The 19,669-nt window shown below is 41.2% G+C and overlaps 1 protein-coding gene across 3 annotated transcripts in view; it reads right to left on the bottom strand.

Annotated features, from left to right (window-relative positions):
• Nucleotides 1-10,538: 10,538 nt before the first annotated feature.
• Nucleotides 10,539-19,669, bottom strand: part of LOC120516303 (cAMP-specific 3',5'-cyclic phosphodiesterase 7B-like) — a 205,833-nt gene continuing 196,702 nt past the window's right edge. For all 3 annotated transcript variants that reach the window (XM_039737880.1, XM_039737881.1, XM_039737879.1), the window contains 2 exons: nucleotides 13,822-13,902; nucleotides 10,539-11,422 (listed from right to left, as the gene is read on the bottom strand). In XM_039737880.1, the coding sequence (XP_039593814.1) occupies nucleotides 11,244-11,422; nucleotides 13,822-13,902 (260 nt within the window). In that variant the 3' untranslated portion in view covers nucleotides 10,539-11,243. The remainder of the gene's footprint in view (nucleotides 11,423-13,821; nucleotides 13,903-19,669) is intronic.

Here is a 19,669-nt window from a genome sequence, read left to right as displayed (position 1 = left end):
GGACATCATTGACCTCGGAGGTCAGCGTTTCACAAACTCGGTCCTGGTTGCAGATTTTTGCTCCAACCAGCTTCTGTTTTAATTGGACTCCTGGGCTAATTAAGTGATGTGTTATTTCCCAAGTTCTGTGTTTTGCAAACAATATAGAAATTAGAAAACTACCAATTTTTCCCATAAAATAAGGCCGAGTCTTCTATTAAATTTTGATCCAAAAGATGTGCCAGGGCTTATTTTCAGGGGATATCTTATATTTATTCATGTACAATAAGAGATATTTATCCAAATACAGTCATGTCATCTTCTTCTGGAATATCGTCATAACTCTCCACATTCAAACCCTGAATTTCTTGCTACATTCTTAGGATCCTCCATCGATGTGTGCGCTCTGATGTTTAATGAACGTTTCGATGTGGTGAAGCAAAATGGCAACATACAAATGTATTCGTGGTGCTTTGATATTCCCCAAAGTAATGACACGATACATTTTTAAAGTCTCGCATATCATCATTCTGTGCCGTCTTTTTATTTTTTGCACCTTTACAATATCATCAGGATGTACAGCAGGCGTATCTGAGCCACGGGTAGGGGGGAAAGGACATAACGAAAATGCCTATTTTGTGATTTAAAGTGGAAATTTCGGCTTTAACCTCGTAGTTTACTTTATCATTAAAGCAGACCATCGTAAAAATCATCTTAAAACTGACCCAGTTGTTAATCGCTACGCGGTTCTGGGGCTTCCTCCTGACCTGACAGCAGCGTCTCCACACAAAACACATTACATTTATGATATTCCAGCTCTCTGCACATTTAGAGTTCTTAGATTTAAACTTGATATCACTTTCATGATGAAATGCATTAAACTATGTATGTGACATTTCACAGATAAATTGTTAAACTTCATTTAAATAATGAATACTGTTAATAGTTACACATCTGGGGTGGCACGGTGGCAGAGCGGTAGCGCTGCTGTCTCGCATTAGGGAGTCCCGTCCCGTGTGATCCCTGCCTGGAGTTTGCTTGTTTTTCCTGGTGGTTTTCCACAGTGGGCTCAGCTTTCCATCCAAAGACACGAAGGTTTGGGGATTTGGTGAAGCTAAAATGCTGCCAGTGTACGTGTGTGTGAGTGTGTGTGTGTGTGTGCGCGTGTGCGCGCTTATATTCACCTTGAGCTGAGCTGATGCCCCGTCCAGGGATTTTGTTTCTGTCTTCCGCCGATGCTCGCTGGAATGGACGCACCCCTGAATTGATTGATGTAATCATTAAACATCCTGTTCAGAGATATTATGTTAAGGTGTCCTCGGAATTTAATGGATGTTTTAGGCACACGCGTCGTATCGTGTGAGCGTTAGGCGCCTTACTTTTCAGCTGATGATCTTGACTAGGGGCTTCTATTACAGTGCGGCCTGAAAATCATGCTAGGGCTTATTTTTGGGGAAAGACGGTAAGTTTGGTAAATAAAAAAAAAAAGTTTGTATGTATATATATATATATATATATATATATATATATATATATATATAATTTAGCCTCACACTAAGGAGACCGGTTCGCTTCCTGGGTCCTCCCTGCATGGAGTTTGCATGTTCTCCCCAAATCTGCGTGGGTTTCCTCCCACAGTCCAGAGACATGCAGGTTAAATGCATTGGCGATCCTAAATTGTCCCTAGTGTGTGTGTATGTGCGTGCCATGCAGTGGGCTGGCACCCTGCCTGGGGTTTGTTTCCTGCCTTGTGCCCTGTGTTGGCTGGGATTGGCTCCAGCAGACCTCCGTGACCCTGCAGTTAGGATATAGCAGGTTGGATTATGGAGATAATATATATACTAATATATATATATATAATATAAATAAATTATATATATATATATATATATATATATATAATTTATTTTCATATATATATTAAAATGTACTACGTAGTTATATAGGAATAATGTGTTTTTTTCTTTTTAACAGCATTTTCCTCTTGATTTTCATTCTGCTTTTCTAGGTCTTCTAATTGTTTAATTAATCCATTATTTACTAATTAGTGGGTCTGACACTAAAGTAGTTGCAGCCTTTGATTATTCAGTGGTGTCTGCTGTTTGTTTTTGTCATTATTAAGATACAACGAAGGGGGAAAACTGCAGAGAGAAAGGGCAAAGTATAATGAAATCAACAAAAGAGAGTTAAGTATTTAAATTTATAGCAAAATCAGAAATATTTCTAAATGTCTTATAAAAGCTGTGCTTTTCTGAATGTAGAATAAGGGAAAAATAATCCCAGCTAATTAAATGAGCTCAGTGTTGTCACCAGTTAGGAATCTGGTTGGAACAAAAACCTGCAGCCACAGTGGCCCCCCATGCAGGGCCGAGATCGGTAAACACTGACGGAGGTGACTGACCAAGTGTAAAGGACCTGACGGCACAAGTGAACGAATGGAGGCCACTTGTCATTTGTTATTAAACGGTGAGGGTCGTGTTGGCACCCTAAACCATTCCAGCTTTTTGTTGACCCCTTCTTCCTTTGGCCACCACAAGCTACATATCTACATCACAAGTATCGAGTTCACATAAAATAAACCCACACCCCTGAAGGAGGCCAGTTTACTGTGAAAAACCAAAAAAGGTTAACGGAGAGGAAAAACAACTCTTTAAATTGTACTGTAGTAAGAACCATTTGTTTTTTCCATTCAATTCAATAAGCTCGCCTAATTTCCCCAAAGCGACACCAACTGAAGTTTCGGAAGTCGTCACCGTACTCTTCTACCAGACGACGTGGTAACTTACTCCTTGTTAAGGGCGCAGCTAGCAACGCACTGCTACGTCAGAGTCAGGTAAAGTACTTCATAAGCATCGCTCCTTGCCTAGAACACCTGAACAATGGCAGCCATGTCGTATGTACAGAATCTGTCACTTGAGCGACAAACCGAGACAGAACTGCTAAAACGCAGCAACCCTCCGCTTAAATGGCTCCTTTCGTAGCACGCATTGTCACGAGACACAGCACTCTTTGGACTCGCTCGTATATCGTTGGCATTGTGCTTTATGGAAGCGATGCAGAGAGGTCATTGACATTCATATAGAGCAGAATTCTGGCAAAGCTTCTAGTTATTTGATTCTATTTATTCTGATCTCTACAACATGCTTACTATGAACAGACCCAAACTGCACACACCGCATTTGCATAAGCAAGCAACCTCTCTTTTTTTTTTTTTATATAAATAACCTTTAGTGGAAATTCTGAAGAAAAAAAAAAAGAGATGACATGAGCCTAATCTTTGGCAGCAATGTGCTTTAAGAGATCCACACAACCCACAAATGAAATCTATTCTTTAAAACAATAGAACAAAGCAGTTTTGTTTTCATTCTAACACAACGTTTAGCTGCCTGAAGTTACTAAATACTGGGCTGCAGGGAGTCTAAGCGTGTAGGTTTCCTCAAAGGCCGTCGATTATCTGTTTGCTAAATGTTTTCCTTTAATGCATTGCTGATGGCTTTTACCTTGTAGTCCTACTTTATAAATTACACTTTTGGTAATGGTTCATAATGAGCTAGTTTTGTTTAAAATGCATTTGGAGAAAGGTTTGTTTTTCATTGTGTTAAAAAGCCAGAGTCCATTAGCTCTTTGAGGGCTGAATATTTTTTTCCAAAAAACTGTTTTCTGAAAAGCACACAAAGCGATGGTTTCACACATAAATCAACAAAAAACGTCTGTTGCTGTGCCTGCTGTTGGCACAAGTTTCGGCATCTCTGGAGGCAGTGGCCGAGTGGGGGCACCTCGATGGCCAGCAGGAATGCACGGTGGGCTGGCTGCCTTCGCACAGGTGGGTGGCGGTGGCAGACGCAGTGTGATGCAATCGGTCTGACGGTTTGTACCTCTTGTCGTCATAAGTGGTGGTCCTCCCAGGCGAGCGCTGCCATAGGCGTATCAGCGACACAAACGTGCTCAACACCACGATCATCTGGGACTGATCAGCTGATGCTGGAACCTCCACTTTCGTATTCGATGTCCATCTCCTGATCACTTACATCAAATTCCAGGTCCGACAAGTCAGAGTCCGATTCAGCGATAATACATAAAACGTCCATGGTGTATTTAGTCTGTTGCCAGATGTCGATGCCATTTTAGAGGTTGTTTGCTCTTCGCTATTCACACAGGGAATCAAGTTCAAATCAACAAAACTACTTCACTTTCCTTCTAGCAAAGAGAGTCAAACTTAAATGTAAGGGCGAGTTTTGTCGCAGTTTACGGTTGATTACGGTACTCTACTCCTGAATTTCGATAAAAGTTGACATCAGCCCTGAAAGAGTTAAGGCCTCCATGACTGATCAACATTTTTCTTTTTCTTGTGACTCCTGAGCACCAGACGAGCCACCACAACGGGCCATAAGCAGACCTGGGAACTCTCCGAGAGGCAAGAACGCCACACAGGTGATGGAGGTAAGCAGCTTGTTTACAGTTGAGGAAACGTCCCACACCCTGCCCTGCCCTACCCTACCCTGCTCTACCCTGCCAGGACCCCCAAAATACTCTACAAGGGAGCCTGATAACCAATAAGAATAAAAATACAGGCCAACGCTTGGCTTGTCAGCACCTTATACACCCTTCCTCATGTATTTTAAGTGTTCAATCTCAAAAGTGTAAAAACCTTCCAAATTGAAATTGCTCTTATAAAAACCAAAAATGCAAAAACTGTCTAAGATTAGATTACGAAACAGATGACTTTACAGTTCTTTTAGTTCAGACTTTTACACACCTACCTATATTTGAGGAGAGAAACTTACAAATAATGATAATTCTTATCTTTTTTAAATGTTGTTGGTTTATACCTTTTTCGACAGAATTTAAGAACATGTATTTTTTCTAACTTAAGTTGAGAATGAATGACAAAACATTAAAAGTGCAAGGCCTGCATGTGGCTGTGTGCGTTCCTACTGATCCATTTTGTGTGTGCGTTGGTGTGTATTTATATACATATTTACTAGATGTAGTCGTTAAATTTTGTGTATATTTGTGCTGGTACAGCGGGTGAATGTTTATGTATACATGTGTATGTACAGTGTGTGTGTATATATATAGGTGTGCATGAAAATATAAATGTATTTCTATGTTATTTATTATATATCTTCATTTATACAGACTTGTACATATATACAGTGGTGTGAAAAACTATTTGCCCCCTTCCTGATTTCTTATTCTTTTGCATGTTTGTCACACAAAATGTTTCTGATCATCAAACACATTTAACCATTAGTCAAATATAACACAAGTAAACACAAAATTCAGTTTTTAAATGATGGTTTTTATTATTTAGGGAGAAAACAAACTCCAAACCTACATGGCCCTGTGTGAAAAAGTAATTGCCCCCTTGTTAAAAATCACCTAACTGTGGTGTATCACACCTGAGTTCAATTTCCTGATTACTGCCACACCTGTTTCAATCAAGAAATCACTTAAATAGGAGCTGCCTGACACAGAGAAGTAGACCAAAAGCACCTCAAAAGCTAGACATCATGCCAAGATCCAAAGAAATTCAGGAACAAATGAGAACAGAAGTAATTGAGATCTATCAGTCTGGTAAAGGTTATAAAGCCATTTCTAAAGCTTTGGGACTCCAGTGAACCACAGTGAGAGCCATTATCCACAAATGGCAAAAACATGGAACAGTGGTGAACCTTCCCAGGAGTGGCCGGCCGACCAAAATTACCCCAAGAGCGCAGAGACGACTCATCCGAGAGGTCACAAAAGACCCCAGGACAACGGCTAAAGAACTGCAGGCCTTACTTGCCTCAATTAAGGTCAGTGTTCACGACTCCACCATAAGAAAGAGACTGGGCAAAACGGCCTGCATGGCAGATTTCCAAGACGCAAACCACTGTTAAGCAAAAGAACATTAGGGCTCGTCTCAATTTTGCTAAGAAACATCTCAATGATTGCCAAGACTTTTGGGAAAATACCTTGTGGACTGATGAGACAAAAGTTGAACTTTTGGAAGGCAAATGTCCGCTACATCTGGCGAAAAGGAACACAGCATTTCAGAAAAAGAACATCATACCAACAGTAAAATATGGTGGTGGTAGTGTGATGGTCTGGGGTTGTTTTGCTGCTTCAGGACCTGGAAGGCTTGCTGTGATAGATGGAACCATGAATTCTACGGTCTACCAACAAATCCTGAAGGAGAATGTCCGGCCATCTGTTCGTCAACTCAAGCTGAAGTGATCTTGGGTGCTGCAACAGGACAATGACCCAAAACACACCAGCAAATCCACCTCTGAATGGCTGAAGAAAACAAAATGAAGACTTTGGAGTGGCCTAGTCAAAGTCCTGACCTGAATCCAATTGAGATGCTATGGCATGACCTTAAAAAGGCGGTTCATGCTAGAAAACCCTCAAATAAAGCTGAATTACAACAATTCTGCAAAGATGAGTGGGCCAAAATTCCTCCAGAGCTGTAAAAGACTCATTGCAAGTTATCGCAAACGCTTGATTGCAGTTATTGCTGCTAAGGGTGGCCCAACCAGTTATTAGGTTCAGGGGCAATTACTTTTTCACACAGGGCCATTTAGGTTTGGATTTTTTTCTCCCTAAATAATAAAAACCATCATTTAAAAACTGCATTTTGTGTTTACTTGTGTTATATTTGACTAATGGTTAAATGTGTTTGATGATCAGAAACATTTTGTGTGACAAACATGCAAAAGAATAAGAAATCAGGAAGGGGGCAAATAGTTTTTCACACCACTGTACATGTGTATCAATATGTATTAATACACGTATACTATACTGTTGGTGAGTCTAAAAGTGTGTGTGTGTGTATAAAGCCAAATACCACTGACTCGCTCATCACGAAATCTCCCAAAGCAAGACTTGGGGATTTGAAATTTGGAATGTAGGTTACCCTTGTTCCATAGGTGCTCGCTAAGAACACGACCCATTTGTATGTCTGTCCATTTTTCCATTTTTCACAAGAGAACTATAATGGATTTAGGTCGGATTTTTTTTTATAATTTGCTTGAACATTCCATTGATTTTGCGATTTTTCTCATTTCGCCAAATATCAGTTTGCTTGCGGTACCAATTTATTAGTACAAATCTAAGAAAAATGCATCGGGCCTTTTGGTTGATTGGGGATCTCCCCACTCATGCATCTCCCTCGGGGCGTAACCTTAACTCTGCTTAGTTAGTGAACAAGAGAACTGCGTAACGGATTTAGATTTTTTTTTCTTTTTCTATAATTTGCTTGAACATTCCAGTTGATTTTGCAACTTCTCTCATTGTACTAAGAATCATAGTTCGCTTGCAGGAGCGATTTATAAGCGCTAATCCAAGACAGAGGCAGCGGGACGAGAGGAGGGAGAAGCATGAAGTTGGGAGTAGAGAGCTGGGCTGGGCCTCCTCACTGTCCTGTTTCACTAATGCGTGAATATTATATATATATATATAATATATATATATATATAATGTGTGTGTGTTGAAAGTTTCTGGCATTCTATAGAATGCCTAGGCATTGAATATAATGCCTAAAACTAGCCGGCAATGTATGAAACAATTCATATTTCACACATTTCCTAGGCATTCTATAGAATGCCGAATGAGAAACCGGCCAAGTATGAAGTACATCTCCGATTCGTTTCGAACATCGAGTGGCAAGGCACATGACTTTTAACGCGCGTCCTCAGGCTTAGAATTTGTCAGTTGCACTTTGCGTTTTGTTCGGGAGTGTCAAAATAAGCAATTTTACTTAAATTTGTTCAACAAAAAATTAGTTTTTTTTTTACTGTGCTCCATGAAGGTGATTCGCGCAATATATTGGCAGTTGTAATGAGTGTGACAGAGGATGGTTTCTACCGACCTGGAACTTCTGAAGGAATTTTAAAACAAGTATATGCGAGATCACAATTCACTTTATGCCCTAAGAACTTGCTTAGAATTGAAGATATTCCTGACCATGAAATTCCTCTCCGGTCAGTTGCAACTGCTCAGTCCAGTGGAAGCGGCCAAGGATTCGTCAAATGTATGTGTAAAACAAAGCGCCAAAATATGAAATGTCTTTGCGTGAAAAATGTAATGAAATGTAATTCAAAACGTCATTCAAGCCTGCCATGTTGCAATAATTAGGTTAATTTTAATTTCTTATTTTTTATATGAAAATTTTGTTTCCCTTAATAAGAAAGGCATAAATTTTGTTTTGTACAACTTTCATTTTTCTTTACGTATTTTGAATACATTTAATACATTATTTTTTTCAGAATAACATTTGTATATTTGAGGAATGCATGTCATTTATATAATAGCCTTTTCAGGACCTTTTTTTATACTTTGCCTAAATAGCATTTGTCATTCTATAGAATGCCTAGGGAAACTGTGTAAAAATTCTCATATTTCATACATTGCCTAAAAACGCCAGGCATTATATACAACGCCTAGGTGTTCTATAGAATGCCGGCTTTTCATACTTTGCCGGTAACATATATAATATATAAATATCTCTTACATGTAAACGTCTGCGTGTGAAGTGTGTGTCTGTGTGTCTAGCCCGGAAGTGTGAGGCTACAGCGCGAAGCTGAAAGAAAATGACTCCATCGGCAAAGTGAAACTGCCAAGGAAAGACAAAGTCGCTTATCCGCTAATGCTCAAGCAAGGCGAGCAAATCAGCAAAACGAAACCTCCGAGGAGACAGAAACTCGCTCAGCCGCTGATAGACAACGGAGACAAACACGTTGGCAAAACGAAACCGCCGACTCTGAATTTCAATGTTTTTTTTCCTGACGATCTCAATGGTTTCTGGGATCCCGAATTTTTTACAGCCCGTGGCCCGCCTCCACAGAGATGAATGCATTACGTGGTGAATAGAAAAATGATCAAATTTGGTACCCACATTTACAGGACATGCTAAAAGTGATCTCCTTGCCCATCAATTGTGCGTACAACTGGCGAAAAATCTGCAGATGCACCTCGAGGCAGGTGACACGACCGCCACCGCCTATCCAGTGGCAGAGCAGACGGGAGATGTCTCAGTGGAGGTGGGCCACCCTGTATATATAAAAATAATATTTGTGTCTTTGTACAGTCCATAGCTGAAATATACATTGATGTCACATAGGGAAAAGATGGCAAATAAACGGATTTCTTTCCAGCCTGCAATCCCCTTATGGGAGGTCCAACAAGGCAAGTCCTGGAGTCTGCTGAAAGTTCCACCCCGAGCTGTAAAATGGACCGGCCAGTCAAGTCGGAGGGGTAAAAGATGTTCATCCAGACAAGGTAAGACCACCGTTCCTGTACTTGGGTGTTGCCTGTATCATTGAAAAGAGAACTCATTCAAAATAATCTTTGGTGTTGTGTGTTCCATTGTTCTGTTTTAATGATGGGTATAAACAAAATGGGAAAAGTGCCTTATTTGTGCTTTTTTTTTTTTAAATAAAATGAGAGAGGCGGGAGGGGATAGTGTAATAGCTTGAATGCAGTGTGCTTTCTTTGTTTTATGAATTTCTTGAAAAAAATGAATACGAATGTTTAGAAAAACACTTTTGATGTGAATTAAACTAACTTTACCTTTTTATCCATCCATATTATAACCCACTATATCCTAACTACAGGGTCACGGGGGTATGCTGGAGCCAATCCCAGCCAACACAGGGCGCCAGCCCACCGCAGGGCACACAATCACACCCACACACACAAAGCACACACTAGGGACAATTTAGGATGGCCGATGCGCCTCACCTGCACTTCTTTGGACTGTGGGAGGAAACCCACGCAGACACGGGGACAACATGCAAACTCCACACATGGAGGACCAGGGAAGCGAACCCCCGGTCTCCTTACTGTGAGGCAGCAGCGCTAACCACTGTGCCGCCCTTTACCTTCTTAGTTCTTAATAATTAAAGCCCTGTATGGAATACACAGAAATTATACAGAAATGTGTGGGAAAGTTGTAGTAACCCCAGTGTGTGGGAAAGTTGTGCCAACCCCAGAGGCGTCTAACAGGCGTAATGCTGATGAATCCTTCATTGATAACAGTCGTCATTTGGCACTGAAGTGTGGCACCAGCTGATACGTAAATACAAAGTGCAAAACAAACCACACGGAGGCCGAGCATTGCCACGTGTCCGCAACACTGTTATTACTCGGGTGGGGACGACGCAACGAAAATGTCACAGTGTGTGCGAATTACGCGTACAATTGTGTGCAGCCAGTGTAAGACACGATGGAGAGCGGGCAGTGCCCAGTAAGAAGGAGACGGACAAATTTGGTACAATAATGATTGCAAAACATCTACTTTAAATAACTCGTCAACGATGCTTGTGCTCTCAATTCAGCAGAAAGAAAGTGGAAATGTTAAGGCTTATTTTATGCACTTCACAATTTATGAAACCATATAAACTATTTATAGAATAAAGTTTCTGTTAAAACTAGGCTTGCATTTACCTTTTTTATATATATATATATATATATATATATATATATATATATATATATATATATATATATATATATATATATATATATATATATATATATATATATATATATATATATATATATATATATATATACAGGTACCAATCCTCTACAGTATTTTGGCGTTTAAGTCAGTAGCTTCATTATTTACAAATATTTACAGCAGTTCCCAATAACAGTATACATCTAGATATATAAAAAGCCAAGAAGGTAGACCTCGTGCTGTGAGGGGCGTTCACACCCAATCATAGTCTAAAAACTTTACATCGGGCTCTTTGACATTAGAAGGATGTAATGTTCAGACCTTATTTATCTCACAGGTAAGTAAAGGAAGAGAAAACGAAAAATTAAGGACTGTATCCATTAGCTGGTGTGAAGAAATAGAAAATAGCGGACATTTTACTTTAAAAAAAGGTGTGATGTTGGTTTTTGTTTGTTGGTTTGTTTGTGATGCTGGTTTTCTGTGTCAGCAGTTTTCTGCAGTCCAGCTGCCTTTTTTTGTGTGTGTGTGAGTTTGGCACTCAAAACACGAATGTGGCCATCTCCAAGGTTTTGTCTCTTTGCCCACTCGAGACAGTTATCTTACTTTCTGATTTATTCATCACGGTCTTTGGGGAAAACCACTGCGAATGCAACAGTACAAAAGGGCTCCCCCCGTCAGTGCATTGTCCTCTCCTTCCTTCTCTGCGCTTTCAATGGAGAGACTTCTACCGAGCACCATTCAGGTTTACCACAGGTGTCCTCACATGTCCGCCTCCTTTGAGCAGTTAAAAGCAGAACGTCATACCAAAGGGGGGTCAGTGCTAAGAGACCTCGCTAAGCTGCTCGTTCTCCTCTCCCTGGTGGTGCTGCTTGAGCAGTAGCCTCCTCCACTTGGCTTTGTTATTTCTGAGGTGACACATCATGCTGTCTGTGAGAGCACTGTTTTCCGTAAATCTGGTCCATTCGTTGAAGAGAGGCTCCACAATGTAGGTAATAAAACCTGGGAAAAAGAAAGCAAACCAAAAAGTTTCAGTGCTGTTCAAAAAAATGAAAACACCATTCAAAGCCTATGGAAAGGAACAGGCCGGACTCAACATGACCTCCTTCTCTAAAAGCTTCTGACTGTTTCTCGCATTAGCTGGAAGCAACATCTGCTGAGCTACTTTAGCTAGCCTACTCCATTTGATCTGATTTGCACCTTTGATCATCTGTGCTTTAAACAGGATTTCCCTACACCGGCCCAAGATGGCAGGTCTTTAGCTACACCATGACACACACTGACTGAGCAGGAGCTTACACGGGTCAAACAATCTAAACAGAAATTCTTTATTACGAAAAAAAACAAAGAATGTGACATTGTGGAGAACTCAATTAGATACACTACAATACCCAAGTATGTTGTAATCATTTTAATAGTATAGTAATATATGTGTAATAAAGCATGGAAATGGTAAAGCGGAATTTTATACAATGTGAATACGGTGCTTTTATATTTCAAATTTTGATTAGTGCAAATAGAAAAACAGTGTATTAGTCGTACTTGAAGCATTGTGATCCTGTCACAGTATTCTCTCTATCTCTCTCTAGATAGATATAGATATAAAGATATATATATAAAATCCAGCAAATGTCTGTATGCTTTTCACGAGAGAACCACTTAACGGATTTAGATCAGGTTTTTTTTTATAATTTTCTTGAACATTCCGGGTGATTGTGACTCACTTGTGGTTCTGATTTATTTGCACAAATCTGAGAGACGCACAGTGGGCCGAGGGTAGGGGGGCGGGGGACCACCTCATTCACGTGCCAGCCTTGCAGCATATCTTACCTCCACTTAGCTAGTGGCAGAGAGAGCTACTTAACGGATTTGGATTCAGGTTTTTTCCTATAATTTGCTTGAATATTCTCGTTGATTTTGTGACTTCTCTCATCGCGCTTCAAGAATCATAGTTCGCTTGCAGGAGCGATATATTCGTGCTAATCTGAGACAGAGGCTGAGGGGAGGAGGAAGCGTGACGTCAGGAGTAGGGAGCCGGGCGGGGCCCTCCTCTCTGTCCTGTTTTACTATTATATATATTGCGCACGCCACCGTCTACCTATTACTACTGCCGCATGATAATCTGCGAGTTCTGCACATTGGAACAACTCTCCCTTGGCTAGCGTGTAGTGTTTTTCCCCCCAACGCCACATGTCCTGCCAAAATTAGTGTCAGTTGCATACTTTAAGTTTTTGTAGCTTTTCTCTTTTGTTATATTAATTTTGTGATTATGCCATCTAAGACTTGCGAGTGCCTGATGCCATTGCTGACTTGATCGCTTATTCACTTCCTGAATTGCTGCAGAAAACTATATCTTTGCTCCATTAGTCTGCCAGAGTTCTTTAAGACGATCATAAACAAGTTTCAAATGGTCAAAAGGTGTTGGTAGGGATGTCTAGAGTTGTCCACCGAAGGTGGAAACAGTGCTATGTCTGCCTGTGTTGGAGTCCTAATCTGTCACTTTTCTTCCCAGTAGGCCTATCTGTTAAATAAGAACACACACCTTCTGTAAACTACTTGGGTTACCTGTTTACACATGTAATGAAACCGGTTGTAAATAACAATATGCCATTGTCGACAGCCTCTAGAAACTTTTTACCACCAAAATTTGGAACACAGAAATGAAAGAACTTGCATTCTTTGACTGACTTTTAATCCCTGTGCATTATTTTGTTCTGCTGTATTACATCATGTTTGTCTGTGATTCAAAAATGAAGCAATGCTTCAAGAATGTAGTACTACTGAGACTATTGAGTAATATACAGTAGTGTTACCCCTGGCTGAGGCGATTATGACAGCAAAGGCCCACAACACACACTGTATTTGATCTAAATGACAGATTCTATTGATTTTGTTTTTTTTTTAAAACTTGTAACGCGTTTCTAACACATTCTACTTAAACATTGTGCCCTTTACATTAGGCTAGTGATGTTTTTGGCTCCACACTCCACGGACAGGGGCTGCTTTTCATCACAATGAAGTGAAACATTCCGATTCAGGACAAATGCACTAAACTGCTTTCTGGCATACAATACTATGAATGCTCTCATTGGCACATTTGTCATCTTTGCAGGGTGAAAAGATGACCACTGTGACAATAAAAAAGTGTACATTTGTATTTTATTGGGTGTGTTATGTAAACAATATTCCCGTTTATTGTGAAACTATGAACACTAAATTTATACTTGTATTAATACATTCTTACTAAAAAGCTTCTCAAACAGGTCTAATTCCTAACAGGACTATCCTAACAAATGCACCATATCTAGTGAATGCTTAATGAAAATGATGACCTGAACCGTCTGCGTTCCGAGCCCCGGCCTGCACTCAAACGCTAATTCAATAAAAGCAGCAGCGCCTACCTATTTGTATGCCAGGAACGGAGTCTGTCTGCTGGTTGCACATGGGGCTGATCTCAAGATGAAACTGTCTCTCTAGGTCACCTGCAAGACAAGCCAAAGGAAGGGGTTAGCATAGTCAGTTCTGAATCAGACGCCCTACAGGTGGTCTGCATGTTAGACCACCCGCCTCAAAGTGGTCATTAGGGCTGAAAATCGGCCCTGACCTCCTCATTCAATTCCATTTTCAGTACTACTTCTTACACCAATTGTCTAAGAATCGATTCACAGTGTAGACTAACATACACAAGTCAGACTTAAACATTGAAATTCTGTTTTTATTTATCTAACAAACAAATGAAAGAAACGGATTGAATCGCCAATTCTGTACATTGTACTCAAACTTACTAACAAACTTAGTAAAACTGGAAAACCTGAAACAAGAAAACATTCAGTGAGGCTCGTCGTTAACTTGGAAATTAGAAGATTTTAGTGCAAATGGTCAACATGCACGGCTGAATGAGGCAACGTCTTTGTGTCGTAATGTCGTCTTCCACTGCAGAGAAAGCCCTTTAAGCAGGGACACCAGTTCCAGGGGTGCAGAGTAAGTGCTTTGTTAGATGGGACAAAAGGGGGAGAGATAATGCCCCTCATGCTCATTTCGGTCACACGACACTTTCTCTACATGGTCCCTCCACTTCAGAGCACCATAATGTTAGGGACACAGCAATGGTAGGTCTATTGAAGCTGTTGTCATATTTAGTTCTTTGTCACATGTCCCTCACATGACTGCTTCAAGTCGGCCATTCATAGACATCACCAGCTGCTAAGGGTCTTCTCTGATGATGGCTCTGCCAAGCCTCTCATGCAGCCATCTTCAGCTCCTGCTTGTTATGGGGGACTTGTCCCCTTAAGTTTTCTGGCTTGGACATTCATGAATTTTCCATTTTTCAACTTTGCTAAACTCCTGTGTGGCCTCAGCACTCTGTTTGGCTCGTTATCTTGATGGAGGATGAAGTGCTGTCCAGTGAGTTTGTTGTCATTTACTGAACTCGAACAGATCAGATGTTTCTACACACCTCCGAATTCATTGTGCCGTCAGCAGACCCATCATCCGTGAAGAGAAACGTGCCAGCCATACATGCCCAAGCCACCATGTTTAACAGATGAGGTGGTCTGCTTTGGATTTCGGGCAGTTCCTGGTCGTCTCCACACTTTGCTCTCGCCATCACTCTGATGAGGTTCATCTTTGTCTCGTCTGTCCACAACACCTTTTCCCACTGTGGTGTTCATCTTGCTGTGCGGCCTCCTCTGTATTTCTGTTCATGAAGTCTTCTGCTGATAGTCGTCTCTGACACGTCCACATCGGCCTCCTGAAGACTGTGTCTGGTCTGTCGGACAGGCGTTGGGGGCTTTTACTTGACCAGAGTGAGGCTTCTTCTGTCATCAGCAGTGGAGGTCTTCCATGGCCTACCAGCCCCTTTGTGATTCCTGAGCTCACCAGTCTGTTGTTTCTTCTCCTTGATATTCCTGGCAGTTGATTTTGTTCATCCTAAGTTTTTATTGTTGCCTCCAAAATGGCTTTATTCATTTTTCTCTGCCTCATAACGGCTTCTTTTACTTTCATTGCCACAGCTCTTGTCCTCATGTTGAACAATGGCAACTACAGACTCCAAAGGGTAGAAGCAGGCCGAGGTCTCTTATGAAGCCGTGAAACCCACCAGAGGAATCACAAACACCTGGGACACCAACTGTCCCAAACATTAGTGCCCTGAAATGGGGGGACCGTGTAGAAAAATTTTGGTGATCGAAATGTTTGCAAATATCCTGCAATGAAAGTCAGCCATGTGCACTTTAATCACAATGTCTGGGTTTGTATGACTTGTAGTTGTCCTCTGCTTTGCAGTTTCAAAGGACAGATGGGTCTGTGTCCATACATAATGGAGGGCACTGTACATTTGGTCTGATGGGTTTTTTTCTTTCCGCGTTAAGTATGGTGAGTGAAAGTGATGAGGATGGAATGAGAGTCTAAAAAAGAAGCACTTTCTAGATGAAAATGATCACGAGAATCTATTTAATAAAATAGTGAAACTGCTGACCTTTGACAACTAAAAGCACTTTGCGAATTCATTCGACATTTTATCACTCAGCTGCAAAGAAAAGCTTAAGCAAAATGGAATGACAAACCCATCAAAAGTAAATATTTATTAAAGAGCCATGTAATTGAGACTGATCAACAGGTTAAGTGGGCAGCCGAGGCAGGAATCGCAGAGGGAATTTGATAAAAGAAAGGAAACAAAACGTACTTAAGAAGAGATTACAACAGGCTGCAGCTGCCCTTGTTATAAACTATTTGTTTTGTCTTCTTTAGAGCATAAACAGGCCATCAGAAGCCTTGATTACCTTCTACGTAAGAAATGGGTCAAGATTTAGAAAATGTATTACTCTGTGTGCACAATTATTAGGCAAGTGAGTATTTCGACCATATCATCATTATTTATGTATTCCGACTCAGCTGTACAAACTTGAACAGTTATTGGATTTAAGCCTATCAGGTGATGTGTATTTGTGTAATGAGGGAGGGTGTGGCCTAAGGAGATCAACACGCTATATCAAGGTGTGCAGAATTATTAGGCAGCTTGATTTTCCTCAGACAAAATGGGCCAAAAAAGAGATTTAACAGACACTAAAAAGACAAAAATTGTAAAAGGTCTTTCATGGGGATGCAGCAGTCATGAAATTGCTCAGATATTGGGGCGCGATCACAGAACCATCAAATGTTTTGTTACAAATAGTCAACAGGGCCACAAGAAACGTGTTTTTAAGATGCAAATTAACTGCTGAAGTTACCAGGAACCTGTTATCCTCCAGTGCGGTCATATTCCAGAACTGTAACCTATATGGAATTCCCAGAAGTACAAGGTATTCAGTGCTCAGAGACATGGCCAAGGTAAGGAAGGCTGAAACCCAACCACCCCTGAACGAGATACAAGTTGAAAAGTCAAGACTGGGCCAAGGAGTATCTGAAGACAGATTTTTTCAAAGGTTTTATGAACTGATGAGATGAGAGGGAATCTTGATGGAGCAGATGGATGGGCCCGTGGCAGGATCAGTAACAGGCACAGAGCTCCACTTCGACTCAGACGCCAGTAAGATGAAGGTGGGGTACTGGTATGGTCTGGTATTGTTAAAGATGAGCTAGTTGGACCTTTTCAGGCTTAAGGTGGACTCAAATTCAACTCCCAAACCTACTGCCAGTTTTTAGAAGACAAAGAAACTTTATTCAAGCAGTGGTAAAAGAAAAACTCTGCATCTTTCTAGAAGACCGTGATTTTTATGCAGGACAACGCTCCATCACATGCATCAAAGTACTCCACTGCGTGGCTAGCTAGTAAAGGCCTTACAGATAAAAGAAAAGTGACATGCCGCCCCCCCCCCTCCTCACCTGACCTAAAGCCCTTCTTAAACGGCAGATTTATGGGGAAGGAAAAGAGAACACCTCTCTGAAGAGTGTCTGGGAGAGGCTGTGGTTGTTGCTGCACAAGAAGCTGTCAACAGATCAAGAAACTGACAGACTCCATGAATGAAAGACTTATGACTGTTATTGAAAAGAAGGAGGGCTATATTGGGCACTGATCTTTTTTTTTTTTGGAAATGTCAGAAATGTTTATTTGTAACTTTTGAGTTGCTTATTTGTTTTCTCACACTTTAACAGATGAAAACAAACAAGTCAGATGGGAAAACTTTTGTTTTTCCTTTAGTTGCGTAATAATTCTGCACACTAATAGTTGCCTAGTAATTGTGCACACGTATGTATTCCCCGGAGAATGTTCACACTCACATTTTCCTTTGTAAAACATTCAAGTTACAGGCTTATTAACATTTTGGATTGATTGATAGCACTATCTTCTTCTTCTTCTTCTGGCTGTTCCTGCTAGGGTTGCCACAGTGGATCATCTTCTTCCATATTTTTCTATCGTCTGCATCTTGTTACCCCCATCACCTGCATGTCCTCTCTCACCACATCCGAAAATCTTCTCTTAGGCCTTCCTCTTCTCCTCTTTCCTGGCAGCTCTATCCTTAGCATCCTTCTCCCAATATACTCAGCATCTCTCCTCTGCACATGTCCAAACCAACACAATCTCGCCTCTCTGACTTTGTCTCCCAAACGTCCAACTTGAACTGACCCTCTAATGTCCTCATTTCTAATCCTGTCCATCCTCGTCACACCCAATGCAAATCTTAGCATCTTTAACTCGGCCACCTCCAGCTCTGTCTCCTGTGCCACCGTCTCCAGCCCATATAACATAGCTGGTCTCACTACCGTCCTGTAGACCTTCCCTTTCACTCTTGCTGATACCCGTCTGTCACTAATTACTCCTGACACTCTTCTCCACTCACTCCTCCCTGCCTGCACTCTGTTTTTCACCTCCTTTCACAATCCCCATTACTCTGTACTGTTGATCCCAAGTATTTAAACTCATCCACCTTCGCCAACTCTACTCCCTGCATCCTCACCACTCCACTGACCTCCCTCTCATTCATACACATGTATTCTGTCCTGGTGGTCCCACTGACCTTCAATCCTCTCCTCTCTAGAGCAGATCTCCACCTCTCCAGGGTCTCCTCAACCTGCTCCCTACTCTCGCTACAGGTCACAATGTCATCAGCAAACATCACAGTCCACGGGGACTCCTGTCTTATCTCGTCTGTCAGCTTGTCCATCACCATTGCACATAAAAAAGGGCTCAGAGCCGATCTCTGATGTAATCCCACCTCCGTCACTCCTACCGCAAGACCTCACCACGGTCACACTTCCCTCATACATATCCTGTACAACTCTTATGTACTTCTCTGCCACTCACGACTTCCTCATACAATACCACAGCTCCTCTCAGTCACCCTGTCATATGCTTTCTCCAGATCCACAAAGACGCAATGCATAGTCCATGGGAACTCCTGTCTAATCTCGTCTGTCAACCTGTCCATCACCATTGCAAATAAGAAATGGCTCAGAGCTGATCCCTGATGTAATCCCACCTCCAACTTGAATGCATCTGTCACTCCTACCTCACCACGGTCACACTTCCCTTGTACATATCCTATACAATTGTTATGTACTTCTCTGCCACTCCTGACTTCCTCATACAATACCACAGCTCCTCTCTCCTCACCATATCCTGTGCTTTCTCCAGGTCCACAAAGATGCAATGCAACTCCTTTTGGCCTTCTCTAAACTTCTCCATCAACATCCTCAGAGCAAACATTGCATCTGTGGTGCTCTTTCTTGGGATGAAACCATCCTGCTGCTCACTAATCATCACCTCACTTCTTAACTGAGCTTCCACTACTCTTTCCCATAACTTCATGCTGTGGCTCATCAATTTTATCCCCCTGTAGTTACTACAGTCCTGTGTATCCCCCTTACTCTTAAATATCGACACCAGTACACTTCTCCACTCCTCCGGCATCCTCTCACTTTCAAAGTTTCCATTAAACAATCAGGTTAAAAACTCCACTGCCATCTCTCCTAAACACCTCCATGCTTCCAAAGGTATATCATCTGGACCAATGGCCTTTCCATTCTTCACCCTCTTCATAGCTTGTTCCATATTAAAATGAATCCTCAAAAATACAACTTGCTTAATAATTGTGCACACAGTGTATTGGAGAAAATGAACAACTTTAATAAAGTGCAAGGACTAATTTGAAAAATGAATATTCAGCAGTAAAAGTCTTACTGGTTCTACAAAGGTCTTGTGAGGGTTGTAACAGCTTACTCTCTCAGTTATAAAGAAAAAAAAAGCCCAAGGTGTCTTTCTGAACTAAACTAAGATACAACTAAAATTGAGTTTTCATTTTCAAGGGATTT

This window comes from Polypterus senegalus, chromosome 16 (genome assembly GCF_016835505.1).
Source record: "Polypterus senegalus isolate Bchr_013 chromosome 16, ASM1683550v1, whole genome shotgun sequence".
Classification (NCBI taxonomy): domain Eukaryota; kingdom Metazoa; phylum Chordata; class Cladistia; order Polypteriformes; family Polypteridae; genus Polypterus; species Polypterus senegalus.
Note: the sequence above shows the minus strand (reverse complement) of the source record. Positions and strands in the feature narration are given on the sequence as shown.